At 39.8% G+C, this 23,994-nt stretch overlaps 1 protein-coding gene and 1 pseudogene across 2 annotated transcripts; both read left to right on the forward strand.

Moving 5' to 3' along the window:
* Nucleotides 1-390: 390 nt before the first annotated feature.
* SH2D1A (SH2 domain containing 1A) lies at nucleotides 391-23,778 on the forward strand. 2 transcript variants are annotated; one of them, XM_004685777.1, is made up of 4 exons: nucleotides 391-545; nucleotides 16,710-16,773; nucleotides 21,236-21,380; nucleotides 23,432-23,778. In XM_004685777.1, exons 1-4 carry the CDS (start codon nucleotides 409-411, stop codon nucleotides 23,470-23,472), a joined length of 387 nt encoding a protein of 128 aa, XP_004685834.1. In that variant the 5' UTR covers nucleotides 391-408; the 3' UTR covers nucleotides 23,473-23,778. The 2 variants fall into 2 exon arrangements, with proteins under 2 accessions (XP_004685834.1, XP_004685835.1); XM_004685778.1 differs by having other exon boundaries at nucleotides 21,236-21,371; nucleotides 23,432-23,569.
* Nucleotides 7,475-8,031, forward strand: LOC101629166 (annotated as a pseudogene).
* Nucleotides 23,779-23,994: the final 216 nt, after the last annotated feature.

Genomic DNA, 23,994 nt, shown 5'->3' on the forward strand with positions numbered 1-23,994 from the left:
TAACCCGCTGCGCCACCAGGGAGGGCCAAGTTTGGCTCTTTTTTGCTCCCAGAGTGGGTCCCGGGGAAACGGCAGGGACAGAAGCATTAGCAAGAATTCCTGTCTGCCTGCCAGGCTCTGCGTCTGCGTCGGTAAAGCAGGCTGAATCTTGAGGTAGAGGAGCTGGTTAGGAGCTGGCAGCTGGTTAGGAATCAAATGTGTGGCATAACCACACATCAATTGCTGAGCTGGTTTTTATTGAAATGTGAGGTTTGAAGTAAGACATAAATAACATCCTGTTGTGGGGTGCTACTCTCTTTGCACAGCTGGTTGGTTAGGGAGTTTGGTGAAAGCCTTGCCTATTGGCAGCGGCCGTGGCATTTTCTTTCTGCCACTGCACACTTCGCCTGCCCGAGAGTCCACCAAGCCATGGATGCAGTGACTGTGTATCACGGCAACATCAGCCGGGAGACAGGCGAGAAGCTACTGCTCTCCAACGGTCTGGATGGAAGCTATTTGCTGAGGGACAGCGAGAGCATCCCAGGCGTGTACTGCCTCTGTGTGCTGTGAGTATGTCCTAGCGGTGGTGGGCAGTGGTGGAGGGCCAGGCCATGGGAGTCAGCCCCAAGGACTGGAGGTGGCAGGGGTGGGGTGCAGGTGGCATGAGCTCCCCAGGGCCTTCCCATTGTCCACTTATAGGCCCCAAGGCCTTCCTCACATGTATCTCAGGCCCTGGTGGACCATGGAGCATCCCTTGGGCCTTCTGCTCTCACAGGCCCTCACCAAAGCCTTTGTGGGAACAGCTGCAGAGAATGCAGCCTACAATTTACCTTTGCTTGGAGAATGACCCAGCTTCCCTTCTCCTGTTTTGTCCTGTAGTGGAAGCCAATGAGGCACGGGACTGATCATATTGTGCTACCAGCTTCTGAGCCAATGTGGTCTTTTAAGCACTCCTCTCTCATTTTACACATCTGGCTTAACCAGACAGTCCAGCTGAAGGCTTCCTTCCAGCTCTCTTGAAATGCGTTTGGAAGTGTCCTCCCAAAGGAAGACCATCAAATTTAGGGAGAAGAAGACTAAAGAGACTGAATCCATTAAAGAATGAGATGCCAGTTAGGTGTGGATGCTGAAGGGGGAATGTTAGTGACTAAAATTGCCTCCCTGAATTGGCTCTTAACCTTCTTTTAGAGAAGTCGGGATATTTGTGTGTGTGGGGGGGGGCAGGATTTTTCACAATTTTTCCTGATAAAAATTAAGACTGATGCTATTGTTTAAGGGTCTAGAGGAAAAGCACCCTAGTTATGACTCAGCTTTGCCCTTTCCCCAAGGCGTGGTGGTGGACTCCCAATTTTAATCGGTTGCACCCTTGTCTTTGCTCCAGGGCTTCAGAGCCAGGAGCATCTCACACCTGTTCCTATGTGAGTCCAATCGAGGCTTGTGCCCTCGGCAAGTTAACTTCTTACTCTCAGTTTTCTTGGCCATAAAGTGGGTAGAATACTGCTACTTATTTCGCAGGATTGTAAGGCTAAAATGCCACAATGCAGGCAAACATTTTAGCCCTGGGGCTGGTACATAGTAAATGTAAGTGAGTGCTATTATTCTATCTCCCTTTGTCTGCTGATTTCTTTGAGTACATTCTTGGGAAAGACCTAGCACACTTACTTCTTGTCAGCAGGATAAAAACACCAACGTAGTAGGTTCTAGACGAAAACAGCATGGGGAAAATGCTTGGTAGTAATTTCGGTACCTGATGATACACTGCAATGTTTTGAAGTGCCTTCTGGGTCAGCGAACAGAGTCTTCGGAGGCCGCTGTTAGACAATTTTCATTTCTTTCTGCTGTTTTAATGGTCAAGTCATGTCTGTGGCAACTCTTCAAGGGAAATATGTGGAGGCTGTAGACTCTTGCACTTAGATCTTCATCTTGCTTATATTTTTGTTTTTCCCAAGTACAAACTGGGGAAGGTCAATGGTGGCCAACTCAGACAATTACAAGAGAAGGTAGAGTAGTGAGTGGGCAAGTAAAGGGTGCTCCTGTAGGCAGGTTGACACAGGTGGGAAAGGGTCCCTTCCCTCAGAGCTAAGAAAAGAAGTGACTGAAGAAGCCAGGGCAAGGGAGGACACACACAGCCGTGTGTGCCAAGTGTCTGTTGTCTGTCAGGCTTGCTGAGCTGGCTCCGCATTTAAAGTCTGGTCTTCGCACTTATTGTTCCTGCCTGTCCCCTCAGAGAGGACTCCCTATCTAAAATAAGTGCCTTCTCTCTGTCTCTGAATCACTCAATATTTTTCTTCAAGGTGCTTTCATCTAGCTGACAAGCGCTGTTTACTTCTGGAGCGCTAGGGCCCCCTGTAAGAGGTAACCCAGCAAGGCTGTTGTCTCCTGTACCAATAGCACAGCCTGGCACAAAGAAGACACTCAATGAATATTTTTAATTAATAAATGAACAGGCAAGGCAAACAGTTCCTTATTGTAAAGAACTCTGGACTGCCCTTGGGAGGCCAGGTGGCCGTGGGAAGCTGCTCAACTTCTCTGGGTCTTGGTGTGCGTTTTATGTAAAAGGAATCATAACATGGGTCTGACATTCTGCATATGATTGCTGCTAGTAAAATATGCAAAACAGGAGGGTAACTTTGGCTTTTTGCCCTTTAGGCCAGGACCATGTAAGGAATTGATGGAGGTAGGTGGGAAATCAGTTTTTATGACTCTTGAGTTCTTCACACAGACCTCTTTGTGAAGCAGCAGAGAATAGGCACATTGAGAGCCCATGACCATGTCTTGATGGGCACACTGTGGCCCCCCAGTCTTAGAGGGTGATTACCAGACTGTGCTGCAGAGGGAAGACACAGGATCCCTTGCATTTTATGACAGTTTCTTAAACTTTTGAGCCAAGGATCCCTTCTGACAAACATAAACATTCCATCCCTCTTTTTAGTACTGCACTGTAGGAATAACTCAAGTTATATTTAGAAATAAGCCATGGACTCATTTTAAAGCTAAATGTGTAGGCTTGTGATATGCGATACAAATAACAGTGTAAATAGTGACTGGTGAGCAATACGCTGCACCTAATCAACAAGCTTTCACAGTAGGGTTCACACAGAATAGTTTCTTGCTCTGCCTTTTACTTGATTCCCATTATCTAAGGAGGTGCAGTTGAGCTTTATTGTAGTTTCCATATTTTACTGTGGAAATAACCCTTCACATGCCTCTGAACCATACTTCACACTCTACTTTCAGACTCTGCTTGTTCCTTTCCCCAGTTCTGAACCTCTAGTCATGGCTTTTAGATAAGGCCTTTCCTCTGTTCAGTTTTGGGAAATTGAATCTATAAAGTACTAGAGAAGTATTCCATTTATAGGATTCCTTCCAATTATTTTCAATAAGGAAATCTGGATTTTTTTCTAATAATTTAATTTTATAATCTTGTCCTTATTACTCATAAATTGGTGATAAGTGCTAATATTTATTCAGAGTATCAAATTATAGAACACTTGAAAATGTAGATAATACCAATGAGGGGAAAGTCAAAAGTAGTTTTAGAACCTAAAGGCAGATATTATTGAAAATTAAGAGGGTTTTCGCCTCTACTTTTATAGACTGCGTTGTAAACACACGTGCACTCTTAAAATGTGCTGCATTTTTTCATTTAACATGAAAAAGAAAACCCACTCATATATAACATTCTTCCAGTTAATTTAAAAACATTATTTTTAATGGTTGTGTGATGGTTCAGCAAGTGAATGTACCTTTTTTTTTTTTTTAACTAGTCATCTATTTGTAGACATTTGAATTATCCCACTTTGGGGCCACTATAAGTTCCATCATTATCATATTCTGACCCATAAATATTTCCTTGTATTTATAATTATTTTCTTGTAATGAATTTAATGATGTGCAGTTTCTAGGGCAGAAAGCATGAACAGTTTAGGATTAGTAGTGTACACATGATCGCCAAATATATTTTCCTAAATGGTTGTTCCAGTTTCTATCTGTGCTAACCTGTAGTATATGAGTGTCCATTTCACTGTACCCTCCTTAGAAATGTATTTTTGTATTTAAAAGTTCTGGGTTTTGTTTGATTGGGAAGCTTTTGTATTTCCTTATTTCTGAATTGGCTCTTTGGGTACTTTGCTCTTTCAGCCATTTGGATCTTACTGATCACATTGTGTGTTTCCACATGGTAATACTTAATTACTCTAAAGTGTTTTTTCTCAGCTTGCTGCACAAAAATTAGCATTTTTAGCAGTCCACTCTATGATTCATATTTTGTGTATTTGATCTTTACTTCTCAGCTTAGAAAGTTCTTTAACTCTTTACTTCTATTTGGAATTTTACTTTGATGTGCAGAGAGGATCTAATTGGATTGTATTTTGAAGTAGTTAACAATTATCCTAAATAATTTATTAATAGAACTTCCATTTCCCATCAATATATTAGCCTACTCCACTCATATTAAATTCTTACATATAATATTTACAGTTTCATAACCTATTTGATTCAAATAGGTTGATCTAGTTATACTTGTACTACTAAAGTCTGATAGTATTTTCATACATTTATAAGAAGAACTTGTTATTATTACCAGATGGTTCTTTGAGGTAAAATCTAGAGTAATTTTGTTAAATTAAAAAAATATCCCATTAGGATTACATTAAACTCATTAATAAACTAGGAGGAATTGTCCTCTATAAAGAATATAGTCTTTCCCATGCAAAACCTAATACTTCTTCCCATTTGTCTTTATCTTTTTTGTAGTCTTCCTGCCGTGGGTCTTATTTTTGTTATGTTTATTTCTAGTTATTGTGTGGGCAAATGTGTGTTATTGTGTGTCTAAACGTGTATGTTGATTTTTGGGGGGCTTCAGTTGTAAATGGTGTCTTTTCCCTGCATCTTTTCTGTTGCACAGGAAAGTTACTGACTTAATTTTCTTGTTTTCATCCACTCTACTAAATGTTCTCATTGGTGTAAATAATTTTTATTTTATCTTGTTCCATTTAGTTTTATAGGTATGTCAAGTTTCTTCTCACTAATGCATATGTATGAAGGCTACACATTTCTTTCCTTCTCTCCCTCAATGTAGACCACTGTTGGGAAAGTCCTAAATGCCTACTGGGATAGTTTGAAGGTGATAAGATAAAAACTAATTTAAAATATTTAATATAATTGGTTTGGAGAAATAGTTTATTTCTATAATTAGCATCTTTCTGTCCATATTGGACTTTGCTTACTACTTATCTGATAGAAGATTAGAAAGAAGAAATGGTATTATGTTCTGTAGCCTCAAGGACACATAATAAAATCATTTGACATATGTCTTTAGATAAAAGGATAATTATCTTTTTGTCCTTTAAGATTTAAAGGATGACTGGGAATAAAGTGTCTATCAAACGATTGAATTGGAGAAATGGGGGAAAGAGCAGTAATAAAAAAATGTTCTAGCCTCACAGTTGTAATAAGAGGGGACATGTGGCAAAAATTAAAAAAAAGAAAAATTATAACTTAGAATTATTTTTTTTTAGTACATTTGGATATGTGTGTTGGTGCTGCATTCACCGTCATGATAACTTAGGCCACCAGAATTATTTCGGATTTTTTTATAGTATAATACATTTAGAGTGAGATTGAAGGCCAGCAGCAGAGCAAATCATAAACCACAAAAGGGACATTTCAAACAGACCAGCAAATCAAGTGCTGACTCTGATTGACAACGTAAAATTGAAGTTACAAGATTAGTCTTGTTAAAAACAAATTCATCTGAGTAGCTTTGAGGATCTAATTTGCTTAAGTGATTCATGTATTGGGCAGCATCCCATCTCCCAAGCAGAAAGGAATTCTAAAGAACTGTAAAAAATAGGGGCCTCCCTGGTGGCCGGGGTTAAACTCTCAGCACTGTCGAGCTATCCCCAGCCACTGCGGCAAGAGTTTGATCTCCAGCCAGGGAGGTGACCATGTAGCTCCACAGGCCTCTCCTGTCTTGCCAGCTGCTCCCCTCGGCAGTGTGTTTTAGTGGATCCGCCTGTTCTGCTCCCCACTCTGTCTCTGGTGAATCCTCTCACCCCTGCACCCTGGCTTGTACCCCAGCTCTTGTATCATAAATAAATGTTAAAAAAAGAACTGTACAAAATAGATGGCTTTTATAGACAGGAGAGGGCTAGATAAGGAAGGGAATGGAATGTGTCAGGTAGATTACCTTGCTAATAATGGTGCCTAGGAAATTCCAGACTGCTCAAGATTAAATTCCTGATTGAAACTGTAATTCAATTAGATGATACATTTTGGTTTGATAATGTGAGGCTTAGCATGAGTGACTCCATTTTGGGTCTGTTGTCTGAAGATACTATTTGACAAGTGAAAGGGAGGTCTGAGTTGACTTCTTTTGAGCTCTCTCCATCTAGCGTCTTCCCTTCAGGCCTCCCAGGTCATCCTTCCTTGTAGTGGATACCTCTACCCCCAAGACTTGCTGTCTCCCTTTGAGAAATCACCTGAAGGCCAATTTGTTAATATATTTCTTCTAACATAAGTGACAGGCAGCATAGAATAAAGGTTGAGAGCCCAGATGTTCTAAGCACACCCTCTGCGTGCCCCCAAATCTGACCCTATTTTATCTGGGCATGTCTCTTAAACTTTTTTGTGCTACAGGTTCCTATTTGTGAAAAGGAGGATAATGATAGCAATAAGATTTCTTATGATGAGTAGTACATGAGTTGATAATTATAAAGTTAATATGTAGTAGGTGTTTGTTAACATAAGCAAAACATTTATAGGCAATTACAAAATAGACTGTAGGAATACAGTTCAGGGCACAAAACAGACTATATTTATTGGAATGACTCATTGAAACTGGTATTCCATAGTTCTACCATCAGACCTAACGTTGAATGACTTAAAGATCTGAAAACTCAAAATCGCTTGAAAAGAATGAAGATTGAACAATAGGAAATTTGGAAACTCCCTGAGTCAGAGTATAGTCTCAATAATGATGGCTTTGTCTAGGATGCCATTCCCCTGGATATAAAAGTCCTGAAATATTCGTTAAAGAAACCCGTCACGTTATATTCGTGCCATGAAATTTGCTTGTAGCATTAGTTTGCATAGACAAAGAGAATGGGCACTGGCTTGCTATATTTGCAGTGTCATGAAGAAGTCAGATGTAACTAAACCTTTTCTTTTGTGTAGCCCTTGAAGTGGTATAAAGAAGGAATTGATGTGGTTTTTGAAAGTTCTAAATCAAGAGCTGTCCTCAACACTGACCCTTTGAGAAAATAAGAAATAAGTCAGGTTGCTTTCTTTTTGTCCATTTCTAACTTTTTAAAGAGTTGGGGACAGCTTTTGATATAATAAAGGTAAATTTTAATATTACCAGGGACTGAATCCGTGCATGCTTTGTAGTCATTAAAATGCAAAATATTGGTTCTGAGTGGGAGTGATGACGAACAGCAAGGAAGCTGAAAATCCTGAGTGGCGGCTAGCTGGGTCTATAAACTAATGTTAAAAGATGACCACACCCAGCGAGACACCACCAGGTGCTGATTCTAAGGTGCTGGAAAGGACTGAAAGATGATGAGAAATTGGGTCACAAGCTGTTTGGTCACTCTCATAAACCAAGATTTGAAGTGGATCAGTTATGAGATGACAATTTGGAAACTTATTGGCAAACAGGTAGCTGGCTGTCAGCCTCATTTAGTGAGCATCCAACTCAGAAGAAAAACATCAGTGAAAACTGTGTATTTATGCAGACTACAAATCTGATGAAAGCTATATATACTCCAAGCAAGATCTCAGAATAGGAAATTATTTTCACAGTCTTTAAGAAATTCAGCAACTTGAATTGGTGGAACGAAGAGGCTTGATTCACAGTTCTCTTAACTGATTATCTTAAGACACCGACTCATACGTTCGTGATACAGATTGCTGTTGTAGCTAATCGCTCAAATGGAACCGACGGCCACATGAGCCAGATTCAAAAATATACACACCAGTGAAAGGGAGCTCCATTGGTAAATTTCCTAGATGTGAAACATTGATTTCATTATGTATTCTTCAATAAGGTAACTTTAAAACTGAACAGAAGTCATTAAATATATATCTTGTCAGCAAATATTCTATCACATCCAATATCTTTATTGGAAAAACATTGGTTATTTTACCATTTTGTATACATTTGAAAGTATTTTATTGTTACTTTGGTAAATACATTTTGGGTCTAGTTACTATCTTTATATTCTTCAACACATAATAAAGCTCACATATTTTGCAACAATGCAAAATATAGTAAAGAAAATTAACACCAAAAAAAAATCACTGCAGGTTTTAGTCAATTATGTTCTATATTTTTATGACGATTTTTAAAATTACAAGTTCTTCAACAAGTCTGACCAAAAATGTGAAGGAGGAAGGAAGTTAAAATTATACTACACTCTCAGTTTGTATAAATAGAGGGAGTCAGAGGAAGGATATAATAGTTTTTAAAAATGAATGTTTTTTTTCCTTTTCTTTCTTTGTTTTTAAACTTTTAAATTATTTTTTACTGGGGACACATCAGTTTACAATATGGCATATGATCTAGGGGAATAAGTTCACCTCTCCACAAATTTATGTCACCACACCACACCCATCACCAAAGCACATATAATCCTTTGAAATTAGGGTTTTCAGATTTTTTATTTGTTTAGATTAGATTTATAAAGCTCCAAATTGTGATTTTGTTTATTTTTCTTAAAAAAAAAATGTTATTATGGCCCTCCCTGGTGGCACAGAGGGTTAAAGCACAGCACTGAGAAGCTAAAGCTGCTTCGCATGAGTTCGATTCCCGCCTGCCCGGGAGGTGACCACATGGCGCGGCAGACCTCTCCTGACCCGCCCGCTGCTCCCCTCAGCAGTGTACTTCATCGATCTGCCTGTTCTGTTCCCTGCTCTGTCTCTGGTGAAGCCTCTCACCGTCCCTGAGCCTCTGGCCTGTACCCCAGTTCTGTACGCACAAATAAATAAATCTTAAAAAAAAAATGTTATTCTGGGCTCTACCTGGTGGTGCAACTGGTTGAAGCACCGCATTATGATGCTCTCCGAAGCCACTACAGCACGAGTTCAATCCCCAGCCAAGCAGCTGACCCACATGGCGTGGCAGACCTCTTCTGACCGGCCCACTGTTCCCCTCAGCAGTATACTTTGTCAGTCTGTCTGTTCTGCTCCCCACTGTGTCTCTGGTAAATCCTCTCACGCACTACACCTCTGGCCTGTACCCCAGTTCTGTAAGCATTAATAAATACATCTTTAAAAAAATGTTATTACAAGCCAAATGCCCCCCAGTAGATGAATGGATCAAAAAAATGTAGTATATTTACACAATGGAATATTACTCAGCAATAAAAAAGACAGATTCATGCCATTTGCAGCATCATGGATGGAGCTGGAAGGGATTGTGCTAGCTGAAATTAGTCAGAAGGAAAAAGTGATATCAAATGATATCACTTATATGTGTTATATAGAGATACCAAACAAAAGGTCAAGAAAAAGTCAAAGCTGAACGTAGAACCGAGGCAGACAACAAAAGGGGGTGGAAGGGACAAAGCAGGGGAGAGATGAACACTAGGTTATATGCTTACAGTTCATGGGAGATAAATTAATATTTAAAACCCCCTTTCTGAAAGAAGAAAAACTTACTAGTAACTTGTGTTAGAGGGAAATTAGTATGCAAGGATATATTTGTTTTAATTTACTCCTATGTATGAAGTTGTAATCAGTGTTTTCTTGTGTCTACTTCTTTCACATACCATTTTATATAAATATAGTCTGTTTAATTTTTTTTGGAAAAATATAGGACTCTAACGCTTTTGAATTTCGGTATATTTTTGAACTGTTCTTTCTACTGCCATTTCCTTATTTTGAATAACAGTCCTCATCTAGGGGTATGTAAGTTAATTCCATTTTTTCCACTACTAAAATAGAACTACTATGTAAATCTTTGTCAAATTGCTTTTTCCTTTTGATTCCTTGGAGTGTATGAAGATAAGCAAGGTCATTAGGTCAAAAATGTGCACGCTTTTATAGCTCTTGTTATAACTTGCCAACTTATTTCTTAGAACAGTGATTTTTTTTTCCCCCCAGTGGACAGGGAGATTATATGTGTTCAGTGTTGAAAAGCCGTATTCAGTATTTTAGTTTAATTTTATGTTATAAAATTATTGTTTCATAATAGAACAACAAAAGTATGCAGAGGGAGTAAATGGTTCCGAATCCTTGCTCAGGGAAGACGGAGGCAAATGAAAAGCTTCAGCTGGTATGAAATAATTGTGTTCTTAAAGCCGAGACTGAGTGGCTGGGGACAGGCGGCGCCTCATCTGGGTGAGGGAAAGAAGCCAGTTTGACTTTGGGGACGTTTCTGATGCGCTGCGGACCGCCCTTTGCATTCTAATCAGTCCTGTAACTAATGTTCTTACACATCACCTGGAAATCTTGCAAAACGCAGCATCTGATTGAGCAGTTCTGGGCGGGGCTGAGGCTCCACATTTTCACTGAGCTCCCGGTAGTGCCAGGGCTGTGACCGCGGGAAGGAGTGGCACTGTCTTGAGTCCTTCCAGGCGAGCCTTGGTCAGTCACTATGGGGACTTGGACACAGCACAGATGAAATGCTGGCTTATTTGAGGGGTGAAACGATTTTGCTCATTCAGAAAATTGAGGATGGGGCGAGTAGGAAATCGTTAATATTAGATGGGTTAATCATGAGAAGGTTTATGTGCCACTAACACCAGGTTGTTCAGACCGAAGAAGGAGGTTAAGACTTTTGAAGTGGTCTCAGGTTCCTGCTGCTTAACTGAAAGTGAGATAAGATCAGATTCGTTAGGAAACTATTTTCAAAACACACTCGTTTATTTTGATTAAAATGAGGCTGAATGATAGTAGGGAGATAGAGTCATTGTCTTTTTTAGAGGCGCTGTTTTAGAAAGTGGGAAACCAGTTGCTTATGATTTTGCTTGCTTCATTGCAGCAATACATCTTCCACATTAATTATCAATGATCCTCAGTTAGTGCCATTCACCACTTCCCATATGAAATGAAAGGCTTATCCTTTATTTCTGCATCTACCTACATTTTGCTGTGTGACTTTAAAAAAATCACCTAAAGCCTATGTTTTGAGTGTCCACGATGAACCATGGCAAGCTCAGCTATTGCATGTCCCATGTAAGGCACTCACTGAGACCAGTGAGTGGGCTTTAAGGCAGATTTCACTGGCTGAAAAAAAAAATACAAAAGACTTTAACAATGTAATAATTTATGTTTATTTAGTATGTTACATATGCATATCTCAAGCTGTTTTATATTCATAACAAAAATGAAACCTTTCCTGTAATCACTTCTACAATTAAATTGACTTTTTTTTCAGTTTCACAAATCGAATGAAACCGATTAGGGTGTTTTAGGTGTATTTTTGTCCTTCAGTATAGGTGGATGTTGATTAAAGATATAATAATTTAATCCACATATTTAAATACTCACAGTTCTGAAGGAGGTCAAGGATGAGCCTCTGGAACGCTTTATTATTATTTTTTTTATTTGAAGATTCTCCAGTGACAGAGGGGAACAAAACAGGTGGACTGAGGATTGACCAAAGTACATTGCTGAGGGGAGCAGCAAGCGAGACAGAAGCCATGTGGATCAGCTGGCTGGCTGGGAATCGAACTCATGCTGCAGTGGCTGCGGAGAGCTTCACAGTGCTGCGCTTTAATGCCTTATGCCACCAGGGAGAGCCCTGTTTGGAACACTTTAGCATTATCTGTTCTTTGAAGCTGAAATACATTATTTTTACCAGTGTTTGGCGTGTATTCTAACCAAAGGTCTATGCTGACCTTGTGCCTAAGAATAATAATCACAAAATATCTAAATAATAACTCTGTTCACCCAGATTCAGTTTCATAATTTGAAGTAATTTGTTATAAAGTTGTGGCCTCCCTGGTGGCCTAAGGGTTAAATCTCAGGGCTATCATAACTACTGCCTGATTTTGATCCCTGGCCAGGGAGTGACCCACATGGCCCAGCAGAACTCTCCTCTCTCCCATGCTGCCCCCCTCAGTGGTATATTTCAGGAGACCGGCCTGTTCTGCTCCCACTCTGTCTCTGGTGAATACTCTCACCACCCCAAAACTCCCCACACCTCTGGCCTACACCTCAGTTCTTCTATGCAAAAATAAAACGATCATTTAAAAAAATGACAGCTTTTTCTTTCTTTTAAGATTTATTTATCTATGCATATAAAACTGGGGTACAGGCCAGAGGTACAGAGGCAGTGAGAGGATTCACCAGAGATAGAGTGGGGAGCAGAACAGGCAGACTGACATAGCACACTGCTGAGGGGAATAGTAGGTGAGACAGGAGAGGTCTGCTGTGCCTTGTGGATCACCTCCCTGGCCGGGGATTGAACTTGTACTGAAGTGGATGCAGCTAGCTTGTAGTGCTATGCCCTAACCCACTGCACCACCAGGGAGGTCCCAGCTTTTTCTTTTTTAAAAAAAGATCTATTTATGCATACAAGAACTGGGGTATAGGCCATGCTGCAGAGGGGGGTGATGAGAGGATTCACCAGAGACAGAGTGGGGAGCAGAATAGGCAGATGGACCGAAATACACTGCTGAAATACAGTGGGCAAGACAGGAGAGGTCTGCTGCTCCATGCGCGTCAGCTTCCTGGTTGGGGATTGAACTCGTGGTGCAGTGGCTGTGGACTGCTTCATGGTGCTGTGCTTTAACCCCTTTAGTCCCCAGGGAGGGCCCAAAAAGAAAATAATCTTTAAAAAATATAAAGTTTACCTGACTAATCATTTTCATTAAAGGTTGTTAGAGAAGTTGAGTAGCACTATTATATATATATGAGAATATAATAAATAACCCTGAATACTACAGCATGGGGATGAAGAGCCAAGTCTCCACAGTCAAATGGGCCTCATTCAAATTCCAGCTTGCTGGATCATCTCTAGTGTGACTTTAGTAACTTAATTTCTCAAAGTCTCATGTTCCTCATCTACAAAATCTATTTCACAATATAAAGCTCATAGAGTTGTTGTCGGCTCCACAAGAGATAATGCATGTGCTATGGCTGAGTCATGTCGGCATCAAATTCTTATGTCGAAATCCTAATAGGGTGTTTGGAATGTAATTAAAGTTAAATGAGATCATCTGTGTGGGGCCCTAATCCCATAGGATGGGTAGAAGAGTGAAAAGGAAGAGGATGGAAGAAGGAGGAAAAAGAGGGAGAGGCGTCGAAGAGGAGAAAGAGGAGGTAGAGGAAGGGGGGGGTGTCTTTTTTTCCTGTGTGCACATGTGAACACACAAGAAGGCAGATGCCTGTAAACCAGGAGACGAGGCCTCAGAATGAAACCTACGTTGACCTTGGACTTGCAGCCTCCACACCTTTCTTTAGTTTATGGTATTTTGTTAGGGCAGTGTGAGCTAAGACTGATTGTGTGAGCTAAGACTGATTTTGGTGTTGAGAAGTGTGGTCCTGTTTTAATAAATACTAAAAACAAGTGGAAGCAGCTTTGGAATGGTATAACTGGTAGAGGCGAGAGGAGTTCAGAGGAACATTCTAGAAGAAACTTAAATGGCCGTGAACACAGTATTATAGAAATATGGAAGCTAAAGGTCATTCTGGTGAGGTCTCAGATAGAAATGAGGAATGCATTATTGGAAACTGGAGGGAAGGTCATCCTTGTTAAATATAGATGGCAAAGAACGTCATGGAATTGTGTTTCAGTATTTTGTGGAAGGTATAATTTGCAAGTGATAAAGCTGGAGAGATTTCTAAGTGAAGTTTTGAAGGAGCAGCTTGGTTCCTCCTGACTGCTTATAGTAAAATGCAAAGGGAGAGAGATAAATTGAAGAAAGAATGAAACAAAAAGAAGCCAGAACTTACAGATTTGGATAGTTCTCAATCTAAGCATATGGCGGAAAATGACAGAGTGTTCTGGATTGAACACCAAGGGTGTGGCTGGACAATCAGTCCTTAAGGAGATTACCCATGATGTTAACTAGCCATCTCAGTTGCCGCCAGGAATAATTTGAATCATAACATCTGGGCCAAAGTATTAGAGACAGTGTCAGTTTGGACCATAGGGAACCACACAGGAAACAGAGCAACTTTTGGACTACAGATACACTTTATCTGTCAAGCAAAGGGAGGAATTACCCTTAAGCAGGTTCGAGATGATCAGAGCTGCCATTCCTCACTGCAGACGCAGAGGGTCTAGGCTGCTTCCAAGTAGGTTTTAAGGTGGATCAGAGCCCCAAAAAGCAGAGTGGGTGGGGCCACCCCTGTAGAGTTGTGGGGGTGACATTGCCACCCAGTGGGCCTGGAGGGCAAAGCACCCATGCAAAGATTATGCTCAAGCTTAAGAAAGATCTAATGGAATTTGCCTTTAGAGGTTTTGGACTTTCCTGGAACTCATCACCCCTTTTTTCCATCTATTTCTCCCTTTTGTAATAGGACTATCTATCCTATTCCTGTCCCATCTTTTTATTTTGGAAACACATAACTTATCTGGTTTCACAGGTTCACAGCTAGGGAGGAATTTTCTGTGGGCGTGAATCATATTCTGAGTTGAAACTACCCATATCTGACTAGGTGATATTTAGATGTGACTTAAGATATTTTTAAAAGATTGATTTATTTATGCATATGAGAACTGGGGTACAGGCGACAGATGTGGGAGGTGAGAGGATTCGCCAGAGACAGAGTGGGGAGCAGAACAGGCAGATGTACTGAAATACACTGCTGAGGGGAGCAGCGGGTGAGCCAGGAGAGGTCTGCTGTGCCATGAGGGTGGCTCAGTGATCCAGGATGGAACTGGTGTGTCAGTGGCTGTAAATAGCTTCATAGTACTGCACTTTAACCCCTTGCGCCACCAGGGAGGCCCACTTAAGATTTTGGACTTTAAAATTGATGCTGGAATGAGTGTTAAGGCTTTAGAGTTGTTGCAAAGAAATGAAGGTATTTTGCAAGTGAGAAGAACATAAATTTTGGCAACCAGTGTTGGAATGCTATGGCCTGAATCATGACCCCTCAAATTCATATGTTGAAGCCATGACCCCTAATGTGACTGTACTTGGAGCTAGGCCTTCAGAAAGTAATTAATGTTAAATGGGGTCTGATGTGTGGGGACCTAATCTTATAGGGTTGGTGGCCTTATGAAAAGAAGAGAGAGGCCCTCCCTGGTGGCGCAGCGGGTTCAAGCACAGCACTAAGAAGCTAAAGCCACTTCCGCATGAGTTCGATCCCCGCCCTCCCCCAAGGTGATCCCACGTGGTGCAGCAGACCTCTCCTGACCCCCCCCCTGCTCCCCTCAGCAGTGTTTTTTAGTCAATCTGCCTGTTCTGCTCCCCACTCTTCTCTGGTGAATCCTCTTACCCCCACACCTCTAAACTATACCCCAGTTCTTGTATGCACAAATAAATAAATCTTTAAAAACAAAAAAAAAAAGAAAGGAAAAGAAGAGAGAGGTGGGCCCTCCCTGATGGTGCAATGGGATAAAGAGCTATCTGCAGCCACATGGCACAGCAGACCTCTCCTGTCTCTTCCGCTGCTCTCCCTCAGTGTACCTTGTCAATCTACCTGCTCTGCTCCCCACTCTGTCTCTGCTGTCTCTGGTGAATCCTCTCACCGCCCCTGCACCTCTGGCCTGTACCCCAGTTCTTGTGTGCATACATAAGTAAATCTTAAAAAAAAAAAAAAGGAAGAGAGAGGAAAGAAGGCACGAGAAAGAAGCCAAAAGAAGAGGCTTCTGAATGAAACCTATGTTGCTAGCAACTAGATCTTGTACTTGCAGTCTCCAGAACTGTGAGAAAATGTTTCTGCTTTGTTTGCATTACCTGGTCTATGGTATTTTGTCATGGCAGTCCAAGCAAACTAACACAACATGTACAACTCTTGACTTGTAGTAGAAATCTGGATAGTTCATGTACATACATACTGAGTAATGATGGAGAAAACTTGGATAAGTTCTGAAAGAACAAACTGCTAATGAGTATTTTAGCAGAACTCCTTTTTAGTTCAAATTATTATTACTACTATATTATAATATTACCTGTGTATACATACTGAGCAATGGTAGAAAATACAAGTTCATCTGAAAGGATGAAACACTGGAAATTTTTTATGAGAACCATTTTTTAATTCAAATTATTATTACTACTATATTATAACATTATAAAGTAACAATGGTAGTATTCTAGGATTCTGGTATTACATTATATTCATAATTAATATTATGATTTACTTTAAGTGGGCCTCATAATATCTTATCCAAGTGGAATATTTTCACCTTAAGGCTTTCTTTGTCCTTAAAAATAATTGGACTACACTTTGATCATATATAGTATTGCAAGCCAATGTTACCTGAATAAAAAATAATACCACATAAAAGTTAAACTTTGTTAAATCTATTTGCTTATTCATGATTTTTGCCAGTTACAGTGGGTCTCTAGTTTCTTTCTGTCTGAACAGCCTCTCTACTAAACCAATCCCTCAGCAGGTGAATTCCCACATTTAAAAAAATGAAGAGATAAGGGTTTACTGGAAACTGATTTGCCAGATGTAATATTCAGGCTTTTCTTCCTATGAGTGCAAAGGTGCCATATATGTGTGTCCCAATGCATGTAACATTTATATGTAATAGTTAACTTTAAATATAGAGCATCCATTGTTCTTTTGGAATTTTTCAGTAATGGAAGTTTGTTCTTTCACAGGTATCAAGGTTTCATTTATACATACCGAGTGTCCCAGACAGAAACAGGTTCTTGGAGTGCTGAGGTATATAGCTTTTTTTTATTATTTATTTTTGCTTCTGTGGGCATCAGGGAGGTGTTTGAAATTTAGGCTGGTTTCATAACAGAGCCATCAAACCATACATTCCAAAATAATCATCAGATTCAAATCACTAAAGCGCCAGTCCAAAAGTGTTCATGGATCATTAAGGAGCCTTTGGAGAATTTTGACCTCATCACATGGAAACATTTTAGTGAGTACTGTATGGAATGGTCTCACTTTGGGAGAAAGAAAAAAGAAGTTGAAGGAGTGTGTTTGACGTTTAGTGTCTGTGCAAAATGTTCGAAAGCATTATCAAAAATATATAAAATAATTAAGTCAGCAATTACAAGTTGGGCGCTATGGATTAAACAACATGGCTCCTCTTTTCTAAAAGTTTCTAATACACCTTGGGGGGAATTATGGCATGAATTAAACAGCAATGTGAAGGTCTGAATTTCACTGTCCAGTGGATCTGGATTCTAGGACTGCTCTTTTCTCCTCTCCAAGATATCTATGACCCCTGGCAGGTTATTTAACTTTTCTTGGCGCTGGTTGCTTCATCTATAAAATGAGCCAAAAAATAGTCCTTTACTCATGAGGGCTCATTCCGAAGATGGAATGAAATAATGCACATAAAGAAAGCGCTTGGCCACAGTGCCTGGCACTTAGTAAGCCCTCAAAAATGTGAACTCCCCCTAATGGCAGAACAATGTGATAGTTTGTAGTCTCCAACTAAGCTAACATAGGAGCTCAAAGAAGGGAAGAGGGGGGTTTTTGAGTGTCAGGGAAACCCTAATTACCCTTTGGGAGGAGGTAGAACTTCTAGCGGTGCCTTGTGGGAAAGAAAAGGATATGTAGGACAGAAAAAAAAAAGGATAAAAATAAATGGAACACTGGCAGTGGATTTTCAGCTACGCTCTGCAGAATACTAAGGTTCTCCTTCCTGGGTTGCCTCGGGATGGAGTTCTTTCAGAGGGAATGTGGGTGTCCGTTTTTGAGTTCCCAATTCCTCTGCAACCAGAGTAGTTCCCTTTTGCTTATCAACAGGGGCTGCACATAAGAAAAATGGGTTCTTATGGCTTTGACAACATATGGAAGGCACTATACCATCGCAACGGAAACTTTTGACCTTCAAAGCATTCTCTGATTCCAACCCTTTAAAACAGCTCATTTTTATAATGAAAATGCTTCATTATATTCTGTTTGGAAACCTAAATGCTAATATCAACTTCTCTTAACGCAATCTGTGCATTTAAGAAACACTAACATCTAAACTTAAAAAATTAAAATAGCTCTCACCTTTACAAATTCTTCAGTAAACAAAAAAGAAAAGCATCAATGTTTTGAACTGCTGAGATAAATTGGGGTAAGTTTTCAAACGCATTTTTCTCTATATTAGGTTAACAAATACTGTAATATTAGAGAAAAAGAATTATCGATTATCACTTGTAATCGAATTCACACGTTTATTTTTTTTTTAAATCCTTGTGTCACTATAGAGGCGACCCAAATAAGAAACTGTTTCATTTCTCATGAAGAATAGTTTTATGTGACATATACATATATATTTGTATAAAATTTGACCAGAAATAGCCCTTCTCTTTATAGAAGTGGGCTGTAGCTGCTGAAGAATATTCTTTATGGAAAGGATTTTAAATTATTGGGGCTTAGCTAACCTTGATTTTAAACCTGTTTTCCTCTGTTTTGAATATAATATCATAGGCAGACTCTTACACGCTTGTGATTACACTAAGGAAGACAACGCTTGTTGAACACCAATGTCCTCTCATCCTGTTGTGAGGATGTGTGACATCACCTGTTGTGACCCGTTTATGTAATGATATTGTAATTATCTGCACCAAGAGAGCAGAAGATTGGCATGTTTTCTCCAAAGGGAAAACAGATTGTAAAAACTCTGAAGATTTATTTTTAAAATGCACATTGCAATTTTTTTCTATCTTCCAAATTTGCTTTCTTACTAGGTTTTTGCTAAGGTGAATATTAACCTAGCGTGTATTCTCAGAGCCCATATCACCTGACTGGAAGAAATTACTCTAGAGCATATTGAAGACCAGCTGTGATCCTAAACATGTTTCCATGGATAACTAAGATGACAGTATGGGAAATGTGCAAATCTGAACAAAGCTGAGTTCAGTGACAGGAAGCGAGTTGTCACTGGTACAGTTCTTGTGGTACACATACTTGCAAAATTGGGCAAACGACACATTTCTACCTCATTTTTGGAAAAAAAACTTTAGTTTGCCACACTGCAGGAGAAATCATGGTGGTAGGACTTCAACCTTTGGGCAAATATAGGGTTAGAAATCTAGGTGAGTCTGAGATGTGTTTCAAAGAGTAGACTGAAATCACATCCTGAATCCACAGAATTAGGAAAGATTAACTTTCAGGTTTGAGCATTGCCTCCTGCGATGCATTTACCTCATGTGACTCAGGCTAACATTTTGCAAAATTGTTAATTTAGAGACTTGTACACACAGTGCTCTGTCATTTACGCATCTGTGCCCTGTCAGCAGTACATTGTAAAAAATGTATTAACGTCCCCTTGCTGACTGGTGCTTTTGGGCTCTTCTGGATTTTTGATCATCAGTAGATCAGTAGAGCCTAAATCATTTTACTTACTACCCTAACCTAAACACAATTAGCTCAGCCATTTGCCAATGAAACCCTGCATCCCGAATTTAAATTGCTTTTACACACCCAGTGCTGTTATTCTTCTCTGTTCTTAAGGATAATCAAGTGTTAACTGCATTTAAGTCTCCATAAAAAAAATGCTTCTGTTGATAAATGGTTTTACAAGCCACAAGAACAGCTAAAAAGATGTGTGGTTTTAAATCTTTCCACACTGGGGGAGTGTATAGTTTCTCGTCTGGTTGATGACATCAATTTCAACCTGGTTGGCCTGGTTTTTAATCTGAAAGTCAGGAGACTGGGTTTTGGGACCTAAAGCCAATTCTGTCTCTGCTTATCTGCATGACCTTGGACCAACTGAATTATCTCTTTGTATTTCTGTTTTCTTATCTGTCAAATGGGAATAACCAGAATCAGCCAGTAACTGCCAATCTGTGAGGAGATAGGAAAGTGCTTTGAAAATTAAAAAAGTGCTGTAAGGAAGATATGAAAGAGGTTTTACCTATGAGCTGCCATTTGTGATTGGGAGATTGTGTCTTGGGACCAAAGAACTGTTTTCACTCCTGTGAGAATGGTTATGTCTATTTGGACTCAATAGAGTTCTGGGGAGGTGTTTTGACCATAGCTGTGGAGCTGAGTGTGCGTTCTACTTCATCTACTGTGATCCTAGCTGTGTGAGCCTATGAGTAGACACTAATTTAAGGCAGAAAAAGAAACTTGTCAGTGAAAAGTTTCTTACCCAAACATAGGACACGCTGTGGATAGTGTGTTAGTTTCAGGTTTTAGTCTGACAGAAGTCTGCATGTCAGCCTTCATATTTTCTCATTAAAGGCTAACAAACAAATAGCTCCCACCTCAAAAATCTTCCAGATGGAATAACTGAAAAACTGCCTTTCAAAAAAACAAAAAACAAAAAAACACCCAAACTAGTCATTCTTCAGTCGTACATTACAGTAAAGTTTATTTCATGATTTGAGCTAATGCTAAGAGCTTGGCTCATAAGCTCTTAGAGGAAATTGTTTTTAATTTCAGGCAGTGTCTTTGCAAGAGAATCGATGTCAGGAAAGGAATACATTTTAATTTTAAGTTATCTGCAAATAATGATCTCTTCAAAAATGAACAAATAAAAAAGGTGACCTTCTAGAGAGTTTCATTTTGGTGTCATGGAGAAAACCTTATCACAGTGAAATGTTGACAAAGACAGCGATTTTGGGGAGGATCAGGGAAGTTTACCAAGGAGGAAAATATTAAATGTGAAGCATGAGGCAGAACATATTGTGAGGTAAAAGAGGATGAAGACTAACTAACCACACATTGGGTATAAGGTAACAGTCAAATGTTCATTTCCTATGTAGCATTTTATATTGTGGAATGAACACGGCGATAGGTTGTTGTTGGCTTTCTGTTTTTGGTTCCTCAGGCTTTTAATTAATGACCTGTAGGATCTGTGTTTTTTTTCTGTGTTTAACTGCCTCCTCTCTGTTGGTGAATTCATTGTGGGTAATGGCCTGTATACCCTTAGAGGTTCAGACTATATGATGGGTAGCAGGCAGTAAGGGCAGGGTGGTGAGCAAGAGCTTGTACAAACTAATACCACCCTTGGGAGAACTGAAATGACAGCTCATTAGCTCTTCTTGCCGGGAAATTCAGCCAACCAAGTAAGCGCTTCTGGAATGTTGTTTTTCCTTCTTCCTTATGTTTTCAAATATTTGAACAAGTCTCACAAATGTTACCTAAGTACCCCTCACACATTTTGCAGGCCTTTTTGTATCATTATGAGGTAGGTGAATAATTTGCTTGGCCTTTTATTTTCCAGACAGCACCTGGGGTACATAAAAGATTTTTCCGGAAAATAAAAAATCTCATTTCAGCATTTCAGAAGCCAGATCAAGGTATTATAATACCTCTGAAGTACCCAGTAGAGAAGACCACCTCAGCTAGAAGTACACAAGGTACTACAGGTATGGGTAACTGTGAATTTTGACAGGGTTTGGAAATTCTGGGTGATAAGTCAACTCACCTATCACCATATAGGTATAGGAGTTATGTATAGTTACATAAGTTTCCTAAGTTATGTAAAAAAAAAATGCTATGCCATGAGGCTTGGACACCAGACATTGAGAGAAAAAAATACATAGTAGAGGGCCCTCCCTGGTGGCACAGCGGGTTAAAGCACAGCACTAAGAAGCTAAAGCCACTTTAGCATGAGTTCCATCCCCGCCTGCCCCGGAGGTGACCCACCTGGCTCAGCAGACCTCTCCCGACCTGCCTGCTGCTCCCCTCAGCAGTGTAGTTCATCGATTTGCCTGTTCTGTTCCCCACTCTGTCTCTGGTGAATGCTCTCACTGCCCCAGTGCCTCTGGTCTGTACCCCAGTTCTGTATGCAAAAATAAATAAATCTTAAAAAAAATACATAGGAGGACTAATAAAAACCTGTTACAATTCACTTCAAACTACTGCTCAAATCAAGAGTCCTGGGGAGAGTTCCTAAGGGGACATGTTGATGGTTGAAATCAACATCTCTCCTGGCGGATTATGCTGTTTTCCTTTGGCATTCAGGTCAAGAGCCCTTCATACGGTTTATGGTATTCAGTCCACAGGGCTGTTTCTCTCGAAGCCTCTGGAGCCATCGTAGCTTCTCCCTTTATCCCCTAGGGAATGCCTTCTCTGGCCCAGCCAAAGAGGTCAAAGCTAACACAGGAAAATTATCAGAAGAGGAGGAAAAGGAAAGAGGGGAGGTGGAGGAGGAAGAAGAGAAGGGATAAGCATGGAAACACTCATGAGCACATGCATGGGAGAAACAATGTGGTACTTCTAGACTGATCTTGTTTTATTTCTAAATAGACAATTGAGCAATCTTAAAAAAAAAAAAAAGAGGAGAACCCCGTGAGAAAGTAGATGCAGCCAGCAAATGGACAGGAAGCTCTTGACACGCAATGTGCTGACTGTAACAGTTTAATAAAACACTGTGGAGATATTAAAACTTCTATGCACCTACAACATTGCAACCTCTCGTGTTCCATCATCTCCCCCCCAGTCCCTTTTGTGGATCCATAGCTGCCACTTCACCTCATTAATTCAGATATGAATAATTTGAAAGATGGGACAATTCAGACCACCTAGGCTGTCTTTACCTTGGCTTAGTGAACTGTATTTTCCCTTCAGGGATGGGAAGGCTAATGTTGGCCTTTCCTGCACGATCTAGATTTCTGAGTTTGTGGTGCTTGATTTAATAAAATTTTATTGTAGTAAAGGAAATTAAATTAATAGACTTTATTATTCCACTGGCACAAATGGTTACATCCCCAGAGCAATGCTATTTTAGCCTGTGTCCAGCTAAAGGGCGAACACTTGCGATCACATCCAGCATTTCAGTGTTAGCTACTATCAGATGTGTGAGTGTTTACACACCTTCTGAAAGGGCTCAGTCACGTGTCTGGAGCAGAAGCACATGCTCTGATTAAAACAATAAATACTCACGATAAGAGAAAAGGAGTTGTTATATCCTTTTTTTTTTTTTAATAGGGACCCAGACTCAGATGTAAACTGACAAACTTAAGTGGTCAATTAATGCTATAAAATTAGATTTTTATTAGAAATGTAACTAGAAGTCCAGTTTAGCCATTGGCTAATTGTTCTTTTTTGCTTCGTATTTCATTCTGTATAACTCAATTTTATTTTAACCAAGTTGTATTGACTTGTCTTTTTCAAAACTTTGTAATTTGGGGGTACCCTTGCATATGTACACCTGCTTCACTGGCCCTCCACCAAAGCACCCCGTTAATATGCTATATTGTTCCTCCCTCTATCCGCTACATGCCTCGCCACCACCAAGCTTTTCACAAAGAGTATAACTCAGTTCTAAATACTAGTTACTTGAGGTATGTCTTTGAGTTGTATCATTTTGAATTTTATGCATTTGGAATTTTATGATTGTAAGTTCTAGTTAGCTTATAATCTTAGTAGCTTTTAAGTTTATGTTTTGTTGATTTTTGTTACTGTTTTTCTTCAGGGAGAAGAGAAGATCCTGATGTCTTCCTGAAAGCACCATGAAGAAAAATAGAACAACTTGTCCCTTATTTTCAATAATTTAAATATACTCTAAGTCATATATATATTGTAGATAATACAGTTCACTGAGTTACAAATGTATCTCTCAAGCTATCCTACTCTTGTAAAGGAAGCATGCAGCATGATGTTGAAGCTGAAATGGACTTTGAGGATAATGAGGAGCTTCAGAATGAGGGCTGGGAAAAATAATTCTACAGGTTATTCTATTTACAAATGGAAAACAATTTAAAATGATACTTTATAAAAGATTAATGTAAATTCTTGCCAAAAATAAAAACAATCCCCAATGTCTCTCAAAAGCACACTTTTTAGTGAACTATTTGCTAGGTACTGATTTTAAAATGCCTCGCTTGATTATACGGCAGGAAGCTGGTCGTGCTCTACGTTTATGGATACAGTTCTACATTAGGAATGATATGCTCTCCATTAGCTATGGTGTCGTAGGCTCTTGTGGGATTTATGAAGCTGTGCATGTGTGCTAAAACCAGAGCTAGGTAAAGAGTG

Source organism: Condylura cristata, unplaced genomic scaffold (assembly GCF_000260355.1).
Source record: "Condylura cristata isolate star-nosed mole 26May11 unplaced genomic scaffold, ConCri1.0 scaffold00019, whole genome shotgun sequence".
NCBI classification, from domain to species: domain Eukaryota; kingdom Metazoa; phylum Chordata; class Mammalia; order Eulipotyphla; family Talpidae; genus Condylura; species Condylura cristata.

What these genes read in the sequence shown, in the direction of transcription:
- SH2D1A (XM_004685777.1), top strand. Translation starts at nt 409, where the DNA reads ATGGATGCAGTGACTGTGTATCACGGCAACATCAGCCGGGAGACAGGC. An exon ending in CAGGTTCTTGGAGTGCTGAG is followed by an intron (nt 16,774 to 21,235) that starts GTATATAGCTTT and finishes TTTATTTTCCAG; the next exon opens with ACAGCACCTGGGGTACATAA. An exon ending in AAGTACACAAGGTACTACAG is followed by an intron (nt 21,381 to 23,431) that starts GTATGGGTAACT and finishes GTTTTTCTTCAG; the next exon opens with GGAGAAGAGAAGATCCTGAT.